Here is a 26,571-nt window from a genome sequence, read left to right as displayed (position 1 = left end):
CCTCCCCCTGACGCAACCCCCCCTTTTAGCATAAAATATGTCCCGGTTTACGGTTTTTTTTTATTTTTGAGAAAAGTATTAGAGTTAGAAAATAAGTGTCAAGGTAAGAAATAATCCTTAATAAATTTTAAACAAAAAAGGTTATATACAACTTTTTAGTAAGACTCACCATATTCATGTATTAACTTGTTGAAGTTCATTATAAGTTAGTACGTGATAGTACTGAAAAAAATCTTATACGGAAAATAAGCTAGCAAGATTATTGTCCTGTATGATTTCTTTGAGTACTATCACGTACTATGTTATATTGATCTTCTGCAAGTTTTTCAACGGTTAAATTTTGTCGAAGTTCATCTAGCCATAACATAAATATGGTGCGTCGTATCAAAAAAATGAATATAACCTTTTTTGTTTAGAATTTAATAGGGAACATTTATTCCATTGACACTTTTTTCCTATATTGTATACTTTCCCCAAAAAACAAAAAAAACTCCCAACCGGGACATATTTATGCTAAAAGGGGGGGTTGCGTCAGGGGGAGGGGACGGGACGCTAGCCTGCGTAAAGCACCATACCCAAAGGTATCATACTACATTCATAGAATGCTGGCTATAATTAGTTTTTCACAAAACACAATTTGACCGAATCATTAGTCCGATTATATCTACATACAAAATAATATTATTTTATAATTATAAATACTGATTTAGTGGCACGAAAAATAATAATTATGTTATTCAATCAGAACAGTTACCCATCGTCAGTAGCTAATTCGACTACAGTTCTATTTTTTTTAATTAGTAAAAAAATCTCTATTGCCATAATCATAAAATGGCCTATTCGACTATTTTACCCTTCGTGCCCATGCCTCTCTTTTCTTTCGTTTGTGCCTACGCCTAATTTCTAATTCGTTTTTGTCCCTAAGTTCCTTTGTTACTTTCTTCATCCATTCCTTTAATTTAAAAAACAAAGTAGGTTTAACAGAACTTCTTATTTCTTGACTATTTTTTGGTATCCTATTGTTCCAATTTCTATCTCCCGGAAAAGAGTTAAGATGCCACGACTTGATATTATCATCCCACTGCCATTCAGGACGGTAAACTTGAACTTTCGGTGCTTCTCTTGCTAAAGGCAAGCTACTGAAAAATGATGCTACACCGTACGCCGCTGCAAATATCATTGCTATAGGAGAAAAGAAAAATGACAATAAACCAAAATTAAAAGGACTCAGAGATACTAACCAACTTAAAGCATTTAAAGAAGGTCGAAAAAAATCGAAAAATCCCGAAAAACTAAATAGGTCGTCAAGGTCACTACTTGGCCTACTAGGTTTTTGTAATGACGCTAGATTTGTACTGGACGAACCAAAGCCACCTGCTTCTGGCGAATCTGATGATAACTCTTGGTTGGCCGCATTATAGTTCGTCAAACTCTCGCCTTCAACGGACGCATCTTCTTGCTCCTCATTTTCCTCAGATTCAAAATAATCGTTAGCTTGTGCGCTATCTGTTTCTGAATCATCATCGATAGGTTCATCAAAGGGTCCCGGGAAAAGTTCTGCATCTTCTTCCTCGGTCTCTATTACGACGTTTTTATTAATGACGTTTGTGTTGACAGCTATATTTAAATCAGGGCACGCTTCTTTGCCTTGTCCTTGGAAAGTGTTGTTTAAAGTAAGGAATATAGTAGGGCAGTCGTCGGGTGACGCACTGTATTCTTCCGGTCGTATGACGATCCTATCTGTATACGCGGTCGACGGTTGGAAAGTCGTGACCTCAAAATGGTGTTGCGGATAATTATTATATACAGAATTATGATAGTTATGTTGATTTTTGATAGGATTCTTTGTTTGCATAGGTTTTTTTGTAGTTTTACGATAATCGTTTTGAAAGCTAGGTTGAGGCCAAGGCTGGGGATCACCTACATTAGTAATTATAGGTGTAGGCATGGGTGTTGTAAAAACATAAGTGGGTCTAACGCTTGGGAATGGGTATCTGTCTATTATGTGAACATTACTGGAATAAACTTGAGTTTCTTCTGAATAGTCCGGTTTGGGTTTGTACCTATTGTTTACTAATTTGTTATAAAGATTATTAAAGCTTTGATAGTTAGTTTCTTTTTCCGTAGCTTCAGTAGAAATATCATCATTTAACTCTGTACTTGTGTGGTCACTGTTGAATGTATTTTCATTGGATATAGCTGTATCCAAATTAAAATGCAAGTCTTCATATTTTGCCTTGTCTCTCCATTTAGTTACTATTTTACGTATAGGAGGATTATGTTTATGTGAAATCAACAATTTATGATCATGCACGGGCTGGGATATTTTTAAATTATTTTTGTGATTTATAACTTTAATTTTATTCTTTGTTTTATCGTTTTTAGTTGACGGGTTTCGAATCTTCTTACTTTTAACATGATCTTTGGATTTAACTAAACGACTCTGTCTAGTTGGGTGGCTATTCACTTCTTTTGACTGAGAATTAAAAAAATATGCGTTAGAATATAGGTCTTCTTTTAAGGGTGTAGTCGTATTCCTATTAAAACCATTTTCATGACTATGACTGTTTCTAATTAAATCGGAATTATTCAAAAAACTAATGACAACAGGTAACTTAAGCGAAGCTAAACTACGTTGCTTATATCTAAATCTATACCTTGTTGATTCTGTGGTTTGTACATTGTTTGTTGGTGCATCATTAGCCGGTGACGACGAAGTCACCTCCTGTGGTCTTGAATAAACAAACTGACATATAATAACTACTAATAAAATTAAAGTCCACTTTGAACACACACTTTTCCGTCGCGTCATTTTGGTCGAATAGCAGATTACCTGGAATAAAAGAAAGAAATCGTTAAAAACAGGAAATACAGAATACATACAGATGTTATTCTTATAGGTATACAGTGTACACTAATGTAGCTATTTTAAATTTTCATGGAACTACTCTAAAATAATTCATATTAATTTTTAAAATGGCCTAATAAATACAAAATAAAATGTGGCGTTCTATGCCTAAAGGGTCCTTCTGCTCCATTTGGATGAAGACCCTTCTCTGATGGAAAGCCACATATGAAATACAAACGTCGTCAAATAAAAACAACATAAAAATCAATTTAACGGTGACAATATCAAACTAAAACAAATTAAGGAGAACAAGTTACACAATAAAGGAAGTCAGAAAAACTATTCCGTTAGCCTATCGTTAGCTGCGCGAGATTACCGTTACCACCGTGGGATGCCGCTGATGTAAATACGTAATGATGCATAAGAGGGTTACGATGATTTATATACATTTAATGAAAATTCGACACACTTTAGGTGAATCTATAAATAAACAAATGGCGAAGAGAAAGAAAGGCCTGCATCTGCCTCTTTAATATATCTATTTTACCATTGTATGATTTCAAGCTAACATGGTCAATTGGTCATTTACATTGTAAATACATTTCAGTTTAGCCTAGTAGAAATGTCGAGAAGCTGCCAAAACTAATATTTAAATAATTATGGTAAATACTCTGTATGGAATAGTATTTAAAAAAATGTACTACGACGACAAAAAAGATATCATTGTGACATTTTACTGACAGTCTTTGACATTCATAAATTTATTTCTTTACCTATACCTATTGAAATCAACTAATTTTAATAATCTAAATTCAAATTTAAACAAAAATAAAAATTTTATCAAATATATTTTCAAACAAAAGTTTATTTGCACTTTAGGTTATCAAAAAAAACGGATAAATTTTATAACCTAAGATAGACCGTTAAAAGTAATAGGTACGCTACATCACATGCTCCTCAAGAAGATCATTTCCTGCTCTAGGTGTTTGTCAAAGTTGACCTATTCCCAGCTTATTGAAAAAGAAACTACTCCGATACAACGTGCTCACCCCAATCCCGATAAACAATAACATTCAAGACATAGCGTTACAATACCGCGTAAGTTTCACCGCGAAGACGATTTTCCTAAGGAAACGCTCGATGGATTTCATGTAAGCGATATTTCCGTGCGATGCAATAGAACGCCCAATTAAGCTGGAGCTTTATCGAGGTATAAATTAATAGGGATGAGGGTCCTATCTTTTGTGGGTAAGTGAAGTTGAACGACCGTACGGCCCTGACCGCCAACTGGTTCGTGCGTGGTTGTTTGTGTATGGCATTACTGACCTGGATAACAGAAACAAGCTTTTTGGGTTTTTCGGTCCGTTAGCGTGACAGCCGTTAAGGTAATTTGGCGATATATTATAACTTCATACTTAAAATTGTCACCAAATTCGTCGTGTGGTTACTGGTCAAACGCTTCTGCCTATTGAATATTAAACATTTAGAATTTTTGCGGTTTTACACATAAAGATTCCTCTGTGACTTATATTGTGTTGTCCATTTCAATGACCTTGATGATAATAATCGTATGAGTCATTATTTTCTGTAAAAGCTTCGTATAATTTTACACTAAAACCAACTTTCTCGCGTGCGTCATTCGCAACTTCATTATCTTTACAGTTATAGTCATTAATGTCTTCATGTCCATCAATCGCTAACATCTTGGAAATGTCCATATCCTCAGTAGAAGAGTATTTAATGACACATTTAAGTATTAAGTAAGGGTAATCATCGGTTTCCTTTACACCTTTAAGTATGATGTTTAGAGTAAAAATATTTTCCTCGTAACGGTAGTACTTGACCGTAACATACAAGAACCAGCTACTAGCATGCATCTAAACAGTGTTTCCAGGCATATGTTACTATTACTAGATAATATTGCATGATGTAGAAGTGAATAGGTACCTATATTGGGTCAAGCAAATCTTGTCAGTCGCAAACGGCGGCAAATTTGAAAAATCGCGGGTTAGCAACACTGTGTTCGAATAATTCCAAAATCACGTGTCATCTGTGTTTTATCTGTGGAATGTGGATCGCAAATGACAGCCATCATCTTCTTTGTTTACATTCTGAATCGATTGAGAGATATTTCTGTTGTGTCGTCATTAAATACCAATATATTAAATACCTAAGATGGTGTTCAATCAAAGCTAAGGTGCCTACAATGCCTACAGTGCCAACTGAGAAATCTAATAAAATATTAAAATCCAGTAGGACATCTACCTGCGGAAGCAACGATTTTATTCATACATTCTTGTTTAACGGCATAGTCTACTTCTAATTTTATTTTGAGATCTTCAAATCAGTTAATCATTTTTATCAACATCACACACCGCTTTTAAATTGTTCGTACATACCTATTAATAATAATTTCAAACATTTTCAATAGAGAATCCGCGAGTAACAATGTGAATTGATGTAGGTACGTAATAGGGCGCATTTAGCGGAAAAAAAAGTTTTTGTTCGATGTACATTGCTGCTTTTCTTAGCGCAATCCTACTCTTTGAGTGTCGCCCTACTTTAGTTTGCTTTAAATTGCAACTGACAAGATTTGCTTGACGCACTATATTTACTCAAATGAAATAACTCACGAGCGCTGGTGCCCTAGCAGTAAGAGCGTGCGGCTTTCAATCTGGAGGTCGTGGGTTCAAACCCCGGCTCGTACCAATGAGTTTTTCGGAACTTATATGCGAAATATCATTTGATATTTACCAGTCACTTTTCGGCGAAGGAAAACATCGTGAGGAAACCGGACTAATCCCAATAATGCCTAGTTTACCCTTTGGGTTGGAAGGTCAGATGGCAGTCGCTTTCTTAAGAACTAGTGCATACACCAATTCTTCGGATTAGTTGTCAAGCGGACCCCAGGCTCCCATGAGCAGTGGCAAAATGCCGGGACAACGCGAGGAAAGTTGATGCCCGGATGAAATCCTTGGCATAGACTAGTCTATAAATAAAGAGCTGTATTAAAACCCCGCTAACTATTATACCTCGTTCTTCAATCATTATGTTAATATTGTAACTGCGGCGCGTGCGCATCGGAATGCGTTCTCGTTTGCACTTCCAGTCCGTTTCAATTTCTCGAACGATTGTTGGAATGGTTTGATAAGGTAGGAAATATTTCCTCCCATAAAACAGATTTAAATATGTATTTAGAACTAGCTTTTACATAGAATCTGCAAACTGGTTAAAAACTATATCAAGTGCTTTTCTTTGACGCAGTCTTAAATTAAATGTATGGGACAGGTCTACAGCGCTATAAATCGTGGAAGGCAGGACCTTTGAATTTAAAACGAATACAGTGATGTAGAACTTATAGAGCTCCATTTTTTTTTGTTTTTTTAATGAACCCTCGATAAAAATTCGATTTAATGTTATAATAAGTTTTTTTTGTTTTTTGTAGTTAGCAGAAGCTAGTACTACATAAATAAAATGACGGTTGTCGGGTTATGGGTTGAAGTGAAAAGTTAATTGATTCCCAAAGTTACTTACCTATATATTTTTAATTGAACATAAACTGAGTAATAATTTCTGCGTTTCATTAAACTTTATAACCAATTAACTGCTGAGATATGAAAGCTGGCTATGGAAAGCTGACTCTATAAATATTGCATACTCTTTCCTAGCCTGTACTACCAGATGTTAAATCTTACAAGGGTTAGTACCAAAATATTACTTTACTTATCCGCGAAAAGATAACGTGCTAGTCAATCAGTGCTAACCCGTTATACTTACTTGCGTATTTTTTACATGCAATTAATTATTTGACATTGTGTACGGTGAGTTTCATCAGTGGATACTCATAGAGTACATCTGAATGTCTGTCAAGTTAAACCAGTTTGACAGCACTGGCACATGCAATTAATTATTTATTTTGAGTTAAGTAGCACTGATTGACTAGCATGTTATATTTTCGCGGATAAGCAAAGTAATATTTTGGTATTCATAGATATGAATTTCCGCAAACGCCTGATTCTATTTATTACTTACAAGGGTTTGCAAAACTTAAAAACGCAGAGGATGATTCTAGTTTTGTACTAAGTTTTAGACAAACGAATGTCGACTTGCAAGCAATAACGCTTCCTATCATTACAGCAGAAACGTATCAAGGCAAACAACCACAAGGCATTACAGCAACAATAACCTATCAACCACCATATACTTAATAGATACCACGCACTACGATAGATGACAATTTACGTGCAATACTTGGTTCATCGCAGACGGAAACACTTTCCACTTTATGTCACTTTACGCTTCATATCACCTTCATATTTTTTGTCACTTCTATTACAAGGCATTAAGGTTTATATTACGTATTGTTTTTCTGTTAGACTGGAGGCGGGTAAATATAGTTTTGGCCGGTTGGATTGCTTTTTTGTTTCCTGTTATGGTTTTTCTCTGTTATTAATCGATTTTGAAATAATTGGTTTAAATAATTTGACAACGTAACTGTAGCTTTTGTTACCAATGTTGAAATGACAACACATAATTTTGACATTATATCAGTAGTTAACTAGGGATAGTAACTTGGAATATAAACAAACATGAAAAAGTGAGTACCAGTGTTTATCACGACTGTGATAATACTGATAATGAATAGAAACAGTAAAATTGACGTCAAATCTGTTCGCTATAACAAGCCAATAAGAAAAGTGTAAGGTTTTCGCACCAGACGTTTTTCGTGATCGTGTTAATTGTAAAGGTTTCGAAAAAATTTACATTGCAATCTAGTTTATCATTAGGACCTATGTTATTTTTATACACACAACGTACAGATTAAGAGTAAGTACCTATTAATTACAAGATTTAAGTATTATTCAAGTTTAGGTCTAAACAAGCTTAAACTGTTTTTTTATACAAATAGTGTAAACTTGGAGACTTTAGAAATGCTCTGGGATACATAGGTTATTTATTACCTACAATCTACTCAAATATATTTGTAAAGCTTCTGTTTACCAACTTAGCTTAACAACTTTAAGACACCCACTAGCTACAATACGAAATTATTATAATTGTAACTAGCTTAATGCATTCATCTCTTTCGATTCGATTAAATTAAATCCTTAACATTATGACAGACAGGTTGTGCAAATCCATTTGTATAAGTTTGCCGTTACTTTACACTTGATGTATTAAGATCTAGATGTAGGAGAAAGGCTACTATTATCAGATAGTCTTAATCCAGACAATTAATTACCTACCCAGCTTTTACTTAGGATTAGGACTGCAGTAGCTTTCTCTACATTTGTTGCTTTAGATTTATTAAGAACCTAGGTCTCTCCATAGACATGACAAGTAAATACTTTTAGTTGTACTTTATCTATGTGACTTAAAATGATTACGTCAAAGCCTTTGCAATGTTTATTTATTACATTTTATGGGATAACTGCATATTTTTTATAAAAAAAATTTATATTTCATAATTAACTGGATACTAAATGCTCGAAAATGTCGGTCCCACGGAAGAACCCACTAATTACTAAATTTATTTTTAAGCGCGAACAATGGCACAATTCTCAGTTCTTCGATTTTGACTTAAAGTAGGTACCGTTACCTTCCTATCAAATCTCTTCATCTGCCAACATGTTCAGTGTTGCCAACTCCGATTTTGAAAAAATGCTAGACTAATGTGTAGATTATGCCAAAATTATGCCAAATATTTTTTAAATATTATGCTCAAAAATGCTTTAGCATTTGACATTAGCTTTAGCAAGTGACATTTTAATGTCACTTGAGATTAGACACTTAAAACACATACATTTTTTAAATTTGCTGTCTTTTTCTATTGACAAGATCTGCTTGACCAACTTTATATAGACCGTCGACGTTTATCCGTCCACAAAAGTCAAAATTCATATGAAAATATGAACCACATAAGGCGATGGCGCATATTGTCGCTGCCAAGTTGGTGCAAACTTGGCTTAGACTAAATTATGCTAAAAAATATGCCAGATGCTAAATGGAAAATTTTGTTGCTAAAGCGAGTGAAAATATGCCAGATCTGGCATCATTTATGCCAAGTTGGCAATACTGAACATGTTTGCTTTACTTTTCTTTATTTCACTGTTCCTATCTCGCCATCAACAACAAGGTCCATTAATAGAATTATGTCAAGCGTGATCGTTTATCAGAACGGTGTCACGTCATTGTCTCAAGTTAGAGTTCCGTTAGACACTGGTCGGTATTTGACACACTTCGCCTTAAATAAATGGGTACTTTTGTTCAAGTATCTAAAAGGATGGCTTTGTCCTGGCTGTCATTCTGTCACGACAGTTTTGTATTTTCAGTCCTTTTATATAGAAGGCTCAATAAATAGTACCTACACAAGATACACATACAGTGCCTCTGTTCTTATTTTAAAGTTTACAAAAAAAAATATATAGAAAATGCATTTACTTCTGTTCAGTTTTTTTTTTGTCAGAGGTGGAGGTAATCCTCATTGGATACTGCCGGCCCGGTATCCGGCAGCATGCCCGACTCAGCTGCGTTGAAATTTCTGTTCAGTTTATATCCGCACTTATAGGGACAGGTTCTCATGTTATTAATTGATCACTAGCACAAGTAGGTTTTTGCCCCCAAAAAACCAGACTATGATTATAAATGATGAAACAGTTCCTCAAAAATTCGATAACTAAAGTCGTGCAATACAAGAACATATCGACACAAATGTGAACGCAGTGGTGGGTGATGAAACTTAGTTTACATAATGCACCATCACTTTTGGTGCAACGGTTAGGGTCACAGTTGATCACGTTTTAAAAATAGTACTTATTAGATTTAACGATATCCTTATTGCATAATTTTGAAAAAAAAAAGAACTAAATACGTAGGTAGAAAAAAATGTTACTTCATTATTAATGAAGTAATGAATAATGATTAATGAATCATACCGATAATGAACCGTTGTATATTTGGAGATACCTAAATAAAGATATTTTTAAACTTAGCTGACAATAAGGCTATTTTTATCCCTTTCGAATAACGTTAAATGAAATGATTGCACATTTTCGTCATGTTTTATAGTATTTACCGTTTGTAGCCATAAACAGTGTAAAGGGGCCCACTGATTATCAGTCCGCCGGCCGGTCAGTTGTTTGGAGTTGTCAAATTTTTGTTCTAACTGACAGGCCGATATCGCAGCCGGGACACTTGCAACTATGGGACAAATGCAACTTTTCTAAAAATAAAAGAAGTAAGTCTCGATCCAGAGAACCACGGGTAAACTCATAACTGGCAAAAGTGTGCCAATAATATAAGTGGCTCTAGCCTTTAGTTTAGACTCACTTTGTATTTTTAGAGTAGTTGCATTTGCCCCATAGTTGCAATTTCCCAAGCTGACCTTACCTATATTTATTCTAAGAAATATTATTTTTTTAAGAACCCAGCTACCTCAACCCTACTCCACTATTTTGATTAACTCTGTCTGTATACACATAAAGGTTGTCTGGAAGAGATCGCTCTTTAGCGATAAGAGCGCATGTTGTCTGCCTTTATATTTACTCACGGCCTGATTCTAACTTTAAGATATGTCAATTAATAGATCTAGAAACAAAATAGATTAGATATGTCCGTGTCAAATGTGACGTTTCTACTTTCTTCAAACAAAAACGTCAGAGAGTCGTTTGTCCTTAAGTTATAATATTACCAAAGACATATGTAACTTCGTTTAAGATGAATAAATTCTAAGAAAAAAACGTGCCTCGGAAATAAAGAAAAAGTCATTCTCGCATAGATGGCGCACACACCTTTGGCCTATTCTCGGCTAGATAGCGTGACGACACCGTTTCATATTTAACAATTTTAACACATAGATATCAGTGAATGAACATAGGTCAAAATGATATAAAAATAATAAAATCATTTATCCATATATATTCATTTTTTGATAATTTTATACGTTTTCATTTTGAGTTTTAGTCGTGTGTCGATAGATGGCAGTAAATTTACAGTGACTACAAAATTCACAATAACAGGACCCCTCTATACTATCAAAAAGAATAGATAGTATAGAGGGGTCCTGTCATTGTCAATTTTGTAGTCACGGTACATTTACTGCCATCTATCGACACACGATTAAAACTTAAAATAAAATTGAAAATGTATAAAATAATCAAAATATGTTTACGGATAAATGATTCTTAATTTTTATTGTTCCATACTGACCCATGTTCTTTCACTGATATGTGTTAAAATTGTTAAATACCAAATGGTGTCGTTAACGCCATCTAGCCGAGAATAGGCCAAAGGTAATGGCGCCATCTATTCGAGAATGACTTTTCCTTGGCCGTCCGAGGCACGTTTTTTTCTTAGACTTTATTTATCTTATACGGAGTTATATATATCTCTGATACTATCTATTGTTTTTGATATTACTCAGGGGCGCCAATAAAGAGTATTCTATCTAACCCAAGTCAACAATTTATCTACACATAATACAATTTTAAACAGTAATAATTTTGCTAAAGACACAAACTTAAGAATTAGCACCTGCTTGGACGACAGTGTAGTATGCAGATAGGGTGAAAGTGTCGAGTGCATTCTGTGTACTCTGTTCCACGGTGCTCTAGAATAAGCCTGCTCTCTCTAGGGCCAAGGGCCACTTTCATTTGTTTACTTACGATATTGTGGCATTGGTTCCTATAGATTGGATTACAACCGGTTATGGGTAAAATACTTATACCTAGGCCACCAAACGAAGGAACGGGGGAAATAATATGTGTATACGCGTATTTTGGCATAATTGTACACCATGTATTACATAAACAACATATTACCCCGTCTTGCATGTAGTTGTATAAAATACTATAGGTACCTAATAGTACAGTCAGCCAAGAAAGTGGTCTACCACTTTTCGACTATCAATCAGATGATAGAGTCGAAAAGTGGTAGACCACTTTCTTGGCTGGATATACCTATATGTATTTACAAAAAAAACTTACAATACAACAAAAATTACAATCACAACTGTTTCTGATGATTCTTCATGAAAAATCTCTTCTAATAATTATAAATGCGAAACTTGCGGAAGTTACTCTCTGCCAGATTCGAATTTTAAGATACGTCAATTAATAGATCTGGAAACGATATGGATTAGTGTCAAAAGTGACGTATTTGTTTGAAGAAATGTCACATTTGACAGTCTTTCGGTTTTTCTGTCTGCCTGTTGCCTCTTTACGTTTAAACCGCTGAACCGAATTAGATGAAATTTTGTATAGAGATAGTTTAAAGCCCGGAAAGGATATAGAGCTGTTTTGATCAATCATCATCATAATTCATCACAAATTTAAAGTAGAGTGAATCGAATTTTTCAAAGTAAATGATGAGTCTGCAAACTTACGTCATAATTACAAATGTCAAATGTGAAACGTCTATCGGATATACTACGTTACGTTGGTACTTGTGTTACCTACATTGAAAAGGGGATATAGCATGGTTTTTTACCTATTTTTATTGTGTTATAGGCAAGTTATTTCTAGAAAATATTCGGCATTTGAAATTGAAATGTAAAATTACAATAATTAAAAATATAATTTGAAACAGATGTTAATATATTCTCTACCAGTCAACTATAGGGCTAAACAGAGATGTAATAAAAATGGTGCAGGAAGAAATATATTGTTAGTATGAAAGTAAACGGTGGAGTGGGTAAACTTTTCTGTTTAATTACTTATTATCATTTTCATGTTTAAAAGCGAATGATCATTATGGCAAAACTTTACGACATCGTTATTATTAAATATATTATTCGTTATTATTATATATATTATACTCACGTATTTTAAGTCGAAAATAAGTTAATATGTCTGTGTCTCACGGAAGTTTTGTTATTAAAATCGTTATTATTACTTTTATTTAAGGACTTTTTCTTTTACGGCTTTATACTATGGTAATACTCTATAATATTTAAACAGAATATCAGCGCGATAGACCATTTATACTATATCTTCCATAATTTAATGCCACATTGAACATTTTATTTTTTGATATTCCCTGCCCAGTTTTCGCATTCTTAATAAAATTGAAAATTTTATTTATTAAAACTAAATGAAATAAACAAAAATATTGTATTTATTATATGTATAAACTCAGGGAAGCAAAATGATGGTTACGAATTGCAATTAAAAGAAGACAAAGTAGGCATAATTTCTGTTCCAATTACGAGCATATGGTCGATCATAAGGAATGCAAGAAACTTAGGAAATAAGTCGTAAATAATCATAATTTTGTGAGCAACGTAATTATTTCTAGGAAACTCTGTATCTACAACCGAGTTTTTTTTGATTTTTCTAATCAACAACAATGAATAAATGAATGAATTAAATCTAACGTTAAAAATAACGGTCATATCAGCTCGTATCGATTTTGAATGAAAGAATCAGTTATTTCAAAATTGAATAATTTAAAACTAATGAAGTTTCATTTGGCTGTATTTTTATTGCGACTTAAAGTTAAGTATTCAAATGATTTTCACAATAGAAAAGTACTTAATTTATTTTGTTCTACGTTTAATAGCGTTATTTATTAATAATTTCCTAATTTTATTTAGAGCGCTGGAGTATCGATCCAGAGGCCGTGAGTTTAAGTCTCACCCAAGACAGTAATTTTTGCACTTTTAAAGTTATTCTAAGCTTAATAATTTCCTGTTATTAATATTTTTGAACCCTATATTTATGTAACTGTCACTATAGTTAATATAATTTTCGGTTGATTATTTGTCGTGAAAATTATGAATCATTTTTTTATTTTGTTTATGTCGTGTGTTTAAGATTTATTTCCAAATTATATTTTAGCGATAGCAAATATTTTTAAAAATAACTTTTTTTTCTTGTTATCAGTTTTTATATACCTATATTTTTTTACTATGTATAGGTATTAAAAAAATGAACAACTCACCGATTAGTCAGTTCACACACCGCGCGCGCACGCTCGCATACGTCGACTGACGGCGCGCGCGTCGCAACGGTGCGTGCCACTTACCCGACCAGTTAATGACCCATTTGGATCTAGAGGACCCCCTGTTTGGTTATGTGTTGTTTATGTTATCAGTACCCTGATTAAATAATTAATTTCAAGATTTCATATATTGAATATATTAATACGGATAGATATTTATTTCAAGGAAGCGCTGGTGGCCTAGCGGTGAGAGCGTGCGACTTGCAATCTGGAGGTCGCGGGTTCAAAGTGTTCAAACCCCGGCTCGTACCAATGAGTTTTTCTGAACTTATGTACGAAATATCATTTGATATTTACCAGTCGCTTTTCGGTGAAGGAAAACATCGTGAGGAAACCGGACTAATCCCAATAAGGCCTAGTTTACCCTCTGGGTTGGAACGTCAGATGGCAGTCGCTTTCGTAAAAACTAGTGCCTACGTCAAATCATGGGATTAGTTGTCAAGCAGACCCCAGGCTCTCATGAGCCATGGCGAAATGCCGGGATAACGCGAGGAAGAAGAGATTTATTTCAAGTTTTGAGCGATTTGTTATCGCTCAACAATTTTAATATTTCACAAATGAAATCAATCAATCAATCATTTTCTTAAATTTTAAGTAAAAAATTCTTGAAGTGTAAAGGTCAGTTGACTACCCATTTGGACCCAGCGACAATCATCTATATTTTGTTATGTATTGTTTGTTATATTTTGTTTACCCTATTTAATTTTTAGTGTTCCGTACAAAACTTTGTTTACGGAACACTTATGGGATCACTTCGGTCTTGCAAATCAGTTAATTTTTGTAGAAAGTCACTAAGTAATCGTGCCAAATAAAGCCATTATGTTTAAGTTTATCTTATTCTTGCCACAATGCCGTGGGGGCTTCATGTAGACGTTATTAGGGTTCCGTACGCAAAGGGTAAAACGGGACCCTATTACTAAGACTTCGCTGTCCGTCCGTCCGTCCGTCCGTCCGTCCGTCCGTCTGTCACCACTGTCACCAGGCTGTATCTCACGAACCGTGATAGCTAGACAGTTGAAATTTTCACAGATGATGTATTTCTGTTGCCGCTATAACAACAAATATTAAAAACAGAATAAAATAAAGATTTAAATGGGGCTCCCATACAACAAACGTGATTTTTGACCAAAGTTAAGCAACGTCGGGAGTGGTCCTTGGATGGCTGACTGTTTTTTTTTTGCTTTTTTTGTTTTTTTTTTGCATAATGGTACGGAACCCTTTGTGCGCGAGTCCGACTCGCACTTGCCCGGTTTTTTTAATTTAAATTAGTTTGGTTTTTAATATTAGGTATTAATTTTATTCTATTTATTTATTTTTCGTCTTAAGTTAGGTATTTTTATAATATGAATATAAAAGTAAAATATAAAAACACTTACAAAACAATAAAAAATACATATAAACACATTATAAAAAACCTAACCTAGGGTTTATTATTATTATAAAGTAGTTTTATTTAAGTTTTGAGTGAAAATTATTAAAGTGCGAATAGGATATCCCTGAAATGCACATGGCTCATTCTCCCAGAGGCTTTTTGTAAGTATGTAAGTAAGTGCCTTGCCTTTTCTAAGAACCAATGGGAGCAAACCCTTCTGATTATAATTTTATTATTCCACTTAAGTTGTTTTATAATTTATCATTAGAAATCAATAATCATAGCACTTTTTTTCTTAAGTAAAAATCCCTTAAGCAGAAGCACTTACAAATAATAAGTCATTAAAATTAGCAATTTTTTACAGGTAATTAAGTAAAAACCACTTTGCTAGGCATTGCTATTGGCTAGGAGAATTTATATTATCTTTGATGCTAGTTGATGATTAATGACAGATAATTAAACATTAATCTTAATATGTTTGTATATGTGAATAAATTAAACGGCATTTATATAGGTAATTAATATTAAACATAATTATTATCTAGTCAATACATTATACAATTAAACAATTGTTGTTTTCTGTTTAGTATTTACTGAGCCCCGATTATTTCCTAATTGTCTGCTCACATGCATGTTTAATGGTTTTTATCCAGTCGTAGTTGAGGAATAGTACATTGTGCAACATGGGGCGTAAGTTAAATATTGCAAACTAGAGTAAGTTAAATCGCGGCGGCTTGCCGGAGCGATTTATAGACTCGAGTTTGCAATTAATATTATTACGCCCCGAGTTACACACAATGTTTTTCATCACACTTGCGATACAAAAATTAAGTATAAAGACAAAAAACTGTTAATTATGGTACTAGAAATTTCATAAGTTCCGAACAACTGACCGGCCGATATCGTCCGGCGGACTGTTAGTCAGTGGTCGGCGTAAGCCTGCGTGCAATTCCACATTTACTGTGATGAAAAATACTTTTCACCACGCCAACCTGGTAAGGCCCTCTTGATTGTTCAAAAACTCATGATAAAGTTGCATTTTATCCACTTGTGGGGCAAAGTAACCGGATGCTTTTGATTTGTTTCCTTAATATGTTGACTGACTGAATATAATGACATTCCTTTGGATTTGATTTGTTTTGATTTTGTTTGATATCTTACAGTTAATATTTTTCTCGGGTTAGTGTGTGGTGAAAAAGTTTGTGTCACTCGCGGGCAAAACTTATTTAACCATCGTGCCTTGTAGTCCTCGCAACTCTCAAGATTCCACTTTTCAAACCACTTGCTGCGCTCGCGGTTCAATTTTGTAATCTATACTAATAAATGACATTAAATCGTAATGCATAAAATATTTCTGTTTGTAAACTGACCGTAAAACATAAGTCGAAAATCATTTTGTCAATTTGTGTGGTACCTACTTAAAGTGGAAACTCTACAGTGACGTAGAATTTGTATAAGATTCATATTTATTTATATTGCTAGCAGACCTGTTTTTATTACACCATGTTGCAGTTTTCGTGCATATTTTGAACTACATAATTTCAATTAAATTATGTAGTTCCTCATATTAGCGCCATCTTTATTTTACAAGGTAAACCATATAAATGACTCACTCAGAGAAGCCATTAGGTCACTGAGCAACTTATTGGGCATGAAAGTTCTCCTATTCGTCGCTAGACGGCAGTGCTCTGTAGATTACAACAGCTGTATGTAAGATGTCGCTATACTCTAAATACGTTCGAAAACAACATTTTACTATGTTCTGTCATTCGTCGATAGGTGGCGCTGCAATACTGTAAATAATGGCAGTATTCTGTGACCGTGTACTCCGTGTAATTAATTACCAGAAACAAATGTTTTGAAAGAGACTAATTTATTACAACACAATAGTTTTGTTTCTTAAAATTAAACGTGTATCAATAAAATACTTTGTACTTATATGCATTATACATATAGATACCTATTAGGTAGGTACAGTCGACGTCAAAGATAATAATAATTATTATATTGTTATGCTAAAGCACCTCACTCCTTTGTGACTGACATTTTTGTTTAAAGAAACGTCACTCTTGACACTGACATGTCCGATCCATGCCGTGTCTTTAGCAAATATTTGACGTATCTTAAAGTTCGAATCAGGCCGATAATTCGTCCTAACCCTACCTAAATCGTTACTAAGGCCCACTTGCATCATCACACTATCCCGGGGTTAAGCGGTTAAACCGTTTACCTAGTGTCAAATTGTACGGGTAACCATGGTAACTCCAGATTTAACCGGTTAACCCCAGGCTAGTGGAACGGTGCCAGTGGCGCTAAGTATATTATTAATTTTAAGGCCTTTTTATTTACCGCATTGGCACAGTACACATCGTCCCAATTTTGAACTCTATTGCTCTGTATTAAAGGTGCAGCTATATTCATTCCAAGCCAAACCAAGGTATATAGGCCGTTATATTTCATAACAGCTATAACTCAACACGTAAGAAAGCGGGATTAATCGTATCAAAGCACTTTCCATGGCCAAATTGCCAGTTTTATTCGATTTAGAGTAATTCGAGCGATTTTCCACTGGCATTGTGACCTTAGGCGAAAGTCTTCATGGTGGATTGTAGGTTTCGCGAGGCGGATGTTTATGGCAAGTAATAAGGCAAAAGTCTAGGATTTATACATAATCATAACCACACCATATACCTACATTTATGATAAAAAATATGGTTGTCTGTAAAGTCGGTTTACGAACGATAATTTTGCGTGATAACGTCATAAGAAAACATTACCATTACATTAGGTACGTAACGTTACCATGGAGATCTGTCTACAACATTACCATGGAGATCTGTCCACAACGTGACACTTGTTCATAGATTTATAAGACGTTATCACGTCAAAAAAGATGGAGCACAATACATTTACTCAGTGGGGAACAAAGATATGGCGCGATTCGAAAAATGTATTAGAGATTAACTAGACACGATACAGTAAACATATGTGACGTCGTGGGACTTTCATTTTGCTAATTTTAATATATACCTACCCACTTACGGCCCTATTCGGGAAATTAATTAGAGATTAACTAGATACGATATAGTAAATATATGTGGCGGCCCACGGATAAAGGTACCTTATGGCGGTTGGCGCTTAGACTATTATTAACGCCGCTCTAATATTATTGCGGCGCTATGCGATATAAGCGCTGGCTGCCATAAGGTACCTTTTCCGTGGAACGTCACATATCTTCACTATTTCATATCTAGTGAATCTCTAATTCATTTCCTGAATCGCGGCGCCAGCCGCCATGAGGTACCTTTTGCAGTGGAACGTCACATATCTTTACTATTTCATATCTAGTGAGTGTCGGTACGGTAGGTAATTCTAAAGGCTCCTCTTCACGTTGGGCCAACGCCAACGCCAACGAGGGACGCAGCCATGCGGTAGAATGAGATAGCAATATCACTTGCTCCCTCTAACGCATAAATGCGTCCCTCGTTGGCGTTGGTGTTGGCCCAACGTGAAGAGGAGCCTTTAAGGTGTTTGTTGTTCAAAGAGTGAGCAATGTTCGAATAATACCTTCAATGCCATTGTCTAATTTAATAGTGTTAAGATAACATTATACCCAACCCAAGTATAACTTATAACATTTAATTAATTAGACAATTAAACTCTAATTAAGGAAGCGCTGGTGGCCTAGCGGTAAGAGCGTGCGACTTGCAATCCGGAGGTCGCGGGTTCAAACCCCGGCTCGTACCAATGAGTTTTTCGGAACTTATGTACGAAATATCATTTGATATTTACTAGTCGCTTTTCGGTGAAGGAAAACATCGTGAGGAAACCGGACTAATCCCAATAAGGCCTAGTTTCCCCTTTGGGTTGGAAGGTCAGATGGCAGTCGTTTCGTAAAAACTAGTGCCTACGTCAAATCATGGGATTAGTTGTCAAGCGGACCCCAGGCTCCTATGTGAGCCGTGGCAAAATGCCGGGATAACGCGAGGAAGAAGAAGAGAAACTCTAATTAAAATAATGTCTTTAATTTAATGTCCCATTGTGTTGCCAACACTTAAATTTACTAGAAGCTCGCAAGAAGATATTTTTAAATTAATCAAAAGACATTTACCTATCCGATACAGTACAATCTGATTAAGTACTGGAAAATTCAGTTTACTCGAAGTTACAGCAAATCTGCATATTATTACTAAATAAATAAAAAATCTACGCTTACCTGGAACTTAGCCATTTATTGTATGCCAATTTTAGTGCCGGATCTGGGTATACCGGACCATCGAAGTGCCGGATTATCGAGATTTCACTGTATTTTGATATTAAATGAGGAACTAAATTTCGTTATGCTACTAAAATCGTAGGTGCTTAGTAAAGCATAGTCAACTCATATAGGACCTTGTCATACCAAGCTCCGATATATCAAAGAAACTATTGTCAACCATGCATAAAATAATAGAAAATTGTTATACAACCCCTTTCACATTTGAAATTCGACCTTATGTTACATCATTAGTACTCACTTTTGCACAAAATGCCCTTTTTGTTAAAGCCTCTTAATTTTAACGCTACAATGATTTAAGTGACATTAATTTGTTAGTAAGATAAGCCTTTTTAGAATTATACAGTTGGTCTTAAGATCATTATAAGAAATAAAAGACGTAGGGCCTAGAAAGGGCCCTTGCGGAGTTGGAATGCGCGTTTTTTGAAGGTTTTGTTGGCTTTGTGTTGGTACATGACGATGGTTTGATGAATAGGTGAAGTTAAAAGAAAAATTTGAAAATCCGTTTACCGAACGCTGACATAATATGATTGATTGATGTTCTAAAGAGATATTCTCTGGGTAAAAAGAACTTACAAATTAATTTAATGTAGGTATGTTGTGCCATTTCTAAAATGGCATTTTATGATATGGTTAGATTAGTTTTCATGTGGCGAACCGATAATTTTAAGATCTGGTCAAGAAATAATACTTCCTTGTAGGCAAATCTGAGAAACGTAGGCGCGAAGGATCGATCCCCATACATTTTTAGGGTTCCGTACCCAAAGGGTAAAACGGGACCCTATTACTAAGACTTCGCTGTCCGTCCGTCCGTCCGTCCGTCCGTCCGTCCGTCCATCCGTCCGTCCGTCTGTCACCAGGCTGTATCTCACGAACCGTGATAGCTAGACAGTTGAAATTTTCACGGATGATGTATTTCTGTTGCCGCTATAACAACAAATACTAAAAACAGAATAAAATAAATTAGGGTTCCGTACCCAAAGGGTAAAACGGGACCCTATTACTAAGACTTCGCTGTCCGTCCGTCCGTCCGTCCGTCCGTCCGTCCATCCGTCCGTCCGTCTGTCACCAGGCTGTATCTCACGAACCGTGATAGCTAGACAGTTGAAATTTTCACAGATGATGTATTTCTGTTGCCGCTATAACAACAAATACTAAAAACAGAATAAAATAAATTAGGGTTCCGTACCCAAAGGGTAAAACGGGACCCTATTACTAAGACTTCGCTGTCCGTCCGTCCGTCCGTCCGTCCGTCCATCCGTCCGTCCGTCCGTCACCAGGCTGTATCTCACGAACCGTGATAGCTAGACAGTTGAAATTTTCACAGATGATGTATTTCTGTTGCCGCTATAACAACAAATACTAAAAACAGAATAAAATAAAGATTTAAATGGGGCTCCCATACAACAAACGTGATTTTTGACCAAAGTTAAGCAACGTCGGGAGGGGTCAGTACTTGGATGGGTGACCGTTTTCTTTTTTGCTTTTTTTTTTGTTTTTTTTTTGCATTATGGTACGGAACCCTTCGTGCGCGAGTCCGACTCGCACTTGCCCGGTTTTTCAGTTTAAGTTTGTTTGCTAGAGTATTATCGTCACATTCGAAGAAAGAGACAACCATATTTATAATTTAGATCATAAGATCAAACTTCACTTGAATGAACCTCAATTGGCCTCACTAAGCTAAAACGCGGTATCTCATAAATAAATGAGCTTCAAAATTGAATTTTCTGATTCAGACTTTAAAGTATATTTGCATTAAATTTTCATTGATTTAGCTTAGGAGGCCAGAATACTATTACGATCTATTATATTATGACAATGTTACGGGCAACAGATAGTATCTCAATCTTTCTAAAATTAATAACAAATTTCTATAGCAAGTCGTGACTAGAGATGCACCGGATATCCGGTTACTATCCGGTATCCGGCCTATCCGGCCTATCCGGCCATTATTATACTATCCGGCCGGATACCGGATAGTGACTTACTATCCGGCCGGATACCGGATAGTAACATTGCTTGATTTCGGAGTAAACAAATTGGATTTAAGAAACAGATACGGTCATAATCGTACTTGTTTATTATTTTAAAACAATTTAATAATTCCATTGACTTGCACGCGCACTCATTTCGAACCTAGAAATGAGTACGCACGAACGTTCACAAGGAAACAGGTCAAACCTGCAGAATGCGCACCTGAAAATCCGAAATGTAGGTATAGTTCCGCTGGCCGAATATCCGGCGGCCGGATACCGGATATTCGGCTGACGGTCAGGCCGAATATTCGGTATCCGGTATCCGGCCAAACAACTATCCGTTGCATCTCTAGTCGTGACGCAATTTGTTTGATTGAAACCGCAAAGATCATCAGAAATTAGATCATCTTTATGTCACGATCAGAAAAAGTCTGCCTCACAGTGATACCTATCACCACCGCAAATCAGACATTAAACTATTTGGTTTGGATGCCAAGAACGACTTCCGGTGCGATTGCGGAAATGAATTAGAGATTAACTAGATACGATATAGTAAAGATATGTGACGTCCCACGATAAAGGTACCTTATGGCGATTGACGCTTACGCTAATATTAACGCCGCTCCAATATTATTGCGGCGCTATGCAACGTAAGCGTCGGCCGGCAAGGTACCTTTTTCCGTGGAACGTCACATATCTTCACTATTTGATATCTAGTTAATCCCTAATTCATTTCCCGAATCGCGGCGCCAGCCGCCATAAGGTACCTTTTGCAGTGGAACGACACATATCATTACTATTTCATATCTAGTGAGTCTCTAATTCATTTTCCGAATCGAGCCGTTAAGTCGATGTAAACAGTCGGACCAAGCTAACTCTGCACACCATCATTAATATCAAATTTTTATAATAGGTAATAGAAATTTGACTCTTACTTTACCAGACAGAACGTATAGTGAGCGGCATTACCATATTATGGCTGCTGTTTAATTTTGGTAGAGGTCAAAACAAAGCAGCAAAATGAATTTCCAAAAAACTGAGTAGGTACTTATTTTTTTCCTAGCTATTTTCAAATATACTTCACTCTTTGCAATACAAGGTTTTCTTTTAAATTAAATGGACATTGAAACGGGAATTTGAGAAAATTACGTCAGATATAAATAGACCGATCCGGTTTTCAACCGCTTTATAGACTTTCGCCCCGCACCTAAATCCGTTTGAAAGCCTAAGTAGGTCAGGAAATGAATGCTCAAAAAACGTTGTAGAGGGAAATGCTAGGAACACAATTTTTGACTCCGTAACTTTGTTTGGACTAGTTAGGAGGTGAACATATCAAAAGTCCCCGGCCGTAGCCCCGGTGCTGGGGGGCAGAGGGGGGTAAGAAGGTCGAATTTTTCGGTTTTTCATTGATATCTTGGAAACTTTGCGTCTTAGCGACATGACCACTAAGACAAACCGAAAGTTGATAAAATTAGTTACAAGTTTTATCCAGTCAAGTTTTTCGATATCTTGACTAGTTTTTGAGATACCCGCTCTTGAAAGTTTATTTAGGGATTTTAATTTTATCTTGTTATCTACATCAGGGAAGCTATTAGGCCATGTTTGGTATCATTTTCGTATAAATCGGGGATGCTGAATTCATTTATGATATCACATTGGCACTATTCCGAAGTAAAACAAAAATTAAAAAATATATATTTTTGAAAATCCCTCTTCACGCTTAAACCGCTGAACCAATTTCGTTGAAATTTGGTATAGAAATAGTTTCAGTCTCGACACAGGGCATAGGATAGTTTTTATAACCAAAAGCATCTTTTGAGGGTGTGAAAAGTGGGGTGGAAATTTGTATGGGGAGTCAATAACCGCTGAACCGGTTTAGATGAAATTTAGGATGGTTTACATCTGTGATTTAGATGAAAATGATACCAAACATGACTTCAAACCTTACTTTAAGCAGTATTAACCTCAGAAATTCAGTTTCGTCGACGAAGTTTAATTCCCTCCATACTCCATTTCACAACTTTAAAGGATGATTATTGAGATAAAAATTATCTTATGTCCTGTCTTGGGACTCGAAATATCTGTATACCAAATTTCAATTAAATCGGTTGAGCGGTTCAAGCGTGAAGAGGAATATAAAAAAAAAGGTATTTGTTTAAAGTTTTTATGTTTTTTCTTAGGAATGGTGTCAATGTGATACCAAAAATGAATTCAGCACCCCCGATTTATACGAAAATGATACCAAACATGGCCTAACAGCTTCCCTGATGTAGATATCAAAATAAACTTGAAAGCCCTAAATAAACTTTCAAGAGCGGGTATCTCAAAAACTATTCAAGATATCGAAAAACTTGACTGGATAAAACTTGTAACTAATTTTATCATCTTTAGGTTTGTCTTAGTAGTCATGTCGCTAAGACGCAAAGTTTCCAAGATATCAATGAAAAACCGAAAAATTCGACCTTCTTTCCCCCCTCTACCCCCCAGCACCGGGGCTACGGCCGGGGACTTTTGATATGTTTACCTCCTAACTAGTCCAAACAAAGTTACGGAGTCAAAAATTGTGTTCTTAGCAATTCCCTCTATACCTTCTTATTTCTTGGCCTAAAGCACGAACTAGGCTTTAGTATTTATTTGTACTCTAAAAACTATAACATGGCCACTGACGGTACTCAAGAGGTTTTAAAGGCAATTTTGATCATCACTCGATATTATACCAGAGAGTGCTTTTTTACGGAAGAAAAAAATATGGTTTATTTATTTATTTATTTAAACTTTATTGCACAAAGTATATACAAAAATGTACAAATGGCGGACTTAATGCCAAATGGCATTCTCTACCAGTCAACCATAGGGCCAAACAGACATCTACAATTGGTGCAGAGAGAGAAATATACTTATTCAGTGAATAAAAAAAAAGCAAACTATACACTCACTGTTTACTCATATAAGACTCAGATAAGATCTTTAACACTCCAAATATTTTAAAATTTCCATTACTTATATCCCCATATACATACCTACATGAATGTCATTCATCGGTTCATTCCTGTGCTACTGAAGCGGTATCATGGTCGCATTTTTATCACCTGTCATGCCATGCGTTACTTTCGCACTTACATATTTGTTAGAACGTGACAGACATGGTGACAAATGATAATGATAAAGAGCTGACCATCTTAGCCCTACTAGAAGACCTATAATACTTTTAGGTGTTTGGTTAAATTTTGGCGAAAATATGTTTTATTGTGTTTAAATCACGGGATTCTATATTTATCAAAATTTGTGAAATTCCACGTCATGATTGATGAGACATATGCTTATTTTGTAAAATATTCTACTTATCTCTATTTTTACATGTTTAAATACTCACCCTTCAGCATCCTCAGCATCTCTTGCAGATTTCACCAACTCCATCCGCCATTCCACAAATCTCGATCTCCCATTTTCCAATCCGATAACTATCCATTGAATTACGTAATACATCTGAACCGCAGGTCATAGCATTTATCGTAATACTTTGATTCGGCTATTTCTCTAGAAGCATTATCTACATCGTTAACCCATTTTATTTCGAGTCACGCCAATTTACAGAATCGTTTATACCATTATATATTTGATTAACTTTTTCTTCGTTTTGGCTCTTCACTAGCATCCACTAATGTTTTTTGTATCAATCATTATCAATTACTATAGTATTTATGTAGTTACACGATGTAGTTACATTATCGTTATCGGCTTCTTTTAAAGTTTAACCATTGATATATTAACACATTTTTTCATTTTTTTCAATGGCTTTTTAGAAACATTTAATGTTTTTGGTATCAATAACCTCTTCCAATTTTCCAAGGTTAATCACTTTTATATCATAATCCTTTCCTTTCTTTATGATATTACTCTTTCTTGCATCAATTATTGACACATACCTCCATGGTTTAACCTTTCCGGTCTTTAATGGGATCTTTGTCAGATTTCCAAGTTTAACCTTACCTTTTCTAATACGCCTACAGACTAATGTCTTTCTGTATCAATCATTATGAACTAAACTAACCATTGATATACTACCGTAACCTTTTCCACCAAAACCAAGCATGTACTAATGTCTTTCCATATCAATCATGTCAGCGTCACAATTACAGTCTCCATATGTCTCTGTTACGTGTTTTATCTCATCAGTGAGAGCAACAATGTACTCGTAATGTGGATTGGAAGAAATTGTAATTTCCTTTGGTAATTTGTTTGTCACTTTCCACTTAACGATGTCAGGATGATCTGCGATGCTGGAAAGAGAGAAAGGAAACGTGAGTTTTGTAAAAGATAAGTTAATATTAGAGACAGGTAGTTTTCAATAATAAAGTAAACTAAGGCACTGGTCCCACGAGACACGGCGATATTTATAGTTACTCGCCCAGCGGTGAGCTATAAATATCGCTGTGTCTCTTTTATTTACACGGGAGTGCTTATCTTTTGTTCGTGTTTATAGCCGATAGCTCATAGCTTACTAGCTCGCGGTGGGACCAGTGCCTAAGTGATTTTAAACTTATGTCATTGCCAATTGAGATGACAGCAGGATGTCATCTATTGGGTATTAGCGAGTTGAGCACAATTAATTTATGTTATTTTGTATGAAAAATTTAGTTTCCTGTGCAAATATAAAAATAAAAATATTACGTAATGAAACGTGACAAACCGATGATCAATAACAATTCAGAAAAAATGCCTGGTTTGAAAGTTCTAACGATTCTATGAAAAACCCATAAAATGTTAGATTTGGAATATAAAGAAAGAAATTGATCTTAAAACGTCACAACATCATCTCTCTCCTAAGCTTTTAAAATATATTATATCCTTGCCCTTTCATTATTTTCTATATCTTATACTTTAGGGCCTAAGGCTAAGGGGCTTCTTGAATTGTAACTTTTATTTGTATGTATATGGATATCACAAGACTTTATTATGTACCTGTCTTTGGTCTCATGTCGTCATAACAATACTAAAGATAAATTACATAACTAGGGAAACAAAGAATATGCGTGCATCAGATAACTTTATGCTTGAACGTTCTCATGTTAAATAATAATAATTAGCAATAAATATTTTA

The 26,571-nt window shown here is 35.2% G+C and overlaps 2 protein-coding genes across 3 annotated transcripts in view; both read right to left on the bottom strand.

Moving 5' to 3' along the window:
* LOC134671254 (acyl-CoA:lysophosphatidylglycerol acyltransferase 1-like) overlaps positions 1–26,571 on the bottom strand; it is a 610,785-nt gene that overhangs the window by 269,666 nt on the left and 314,548 nt on the right. The window lies entirely within an intron of this gene.
* The window catches only part of LOC134671225 (uncharacterized), a 53,564-nt gene that overhangs the window by 5,535 nt on the left and 21,458 nt on the right, over positions 1–26,571 (bottom strand). Inside the window, exons 2-3 of one of the 2 annotated variants that reach the window (XM_063529021.1) lie at positions 24,844–25,750; positions 2,658–2,833 (exon numbers count right to left, since the gene is read on the bottom strand). In XM_063529021.1, coding sequence (XP_063385091.1) covers positions 2,658–2,812 — 155 coding nt within the window. In that variant the 5' untranslated portion in view covers positions 2,813–2,833; positions 24,844–25,750. Of the gene's footprint in view, positions 1–2,657; positions 2,834–13,786; positions 13,886–24,843; positions 25,751–26,571 lie in introns of those variants that run through there. The other variant, XM_063529020.1, reaches the window with a different exon arrangement.

This window comes from Cydia fagiglandana, chromosome 15, assembly GCF_963556715.1.
Source record: "Cydia fagiglandana chromosome 15, ilCydFagi1.1, whole genome shotgun sequence".
NCBI classification, from domain to species: domain Eukaryota; kingdom Metazoa; phylum Arthropoda; class Insecta; order Lepidoptera; family Tortricidae; genus Cydia; species Cydia fagiglandana.
Note: the sequence above shows the minus strand (reverse complement) of the source record. Positions and strands in the feature narration are given on the sequence as shown.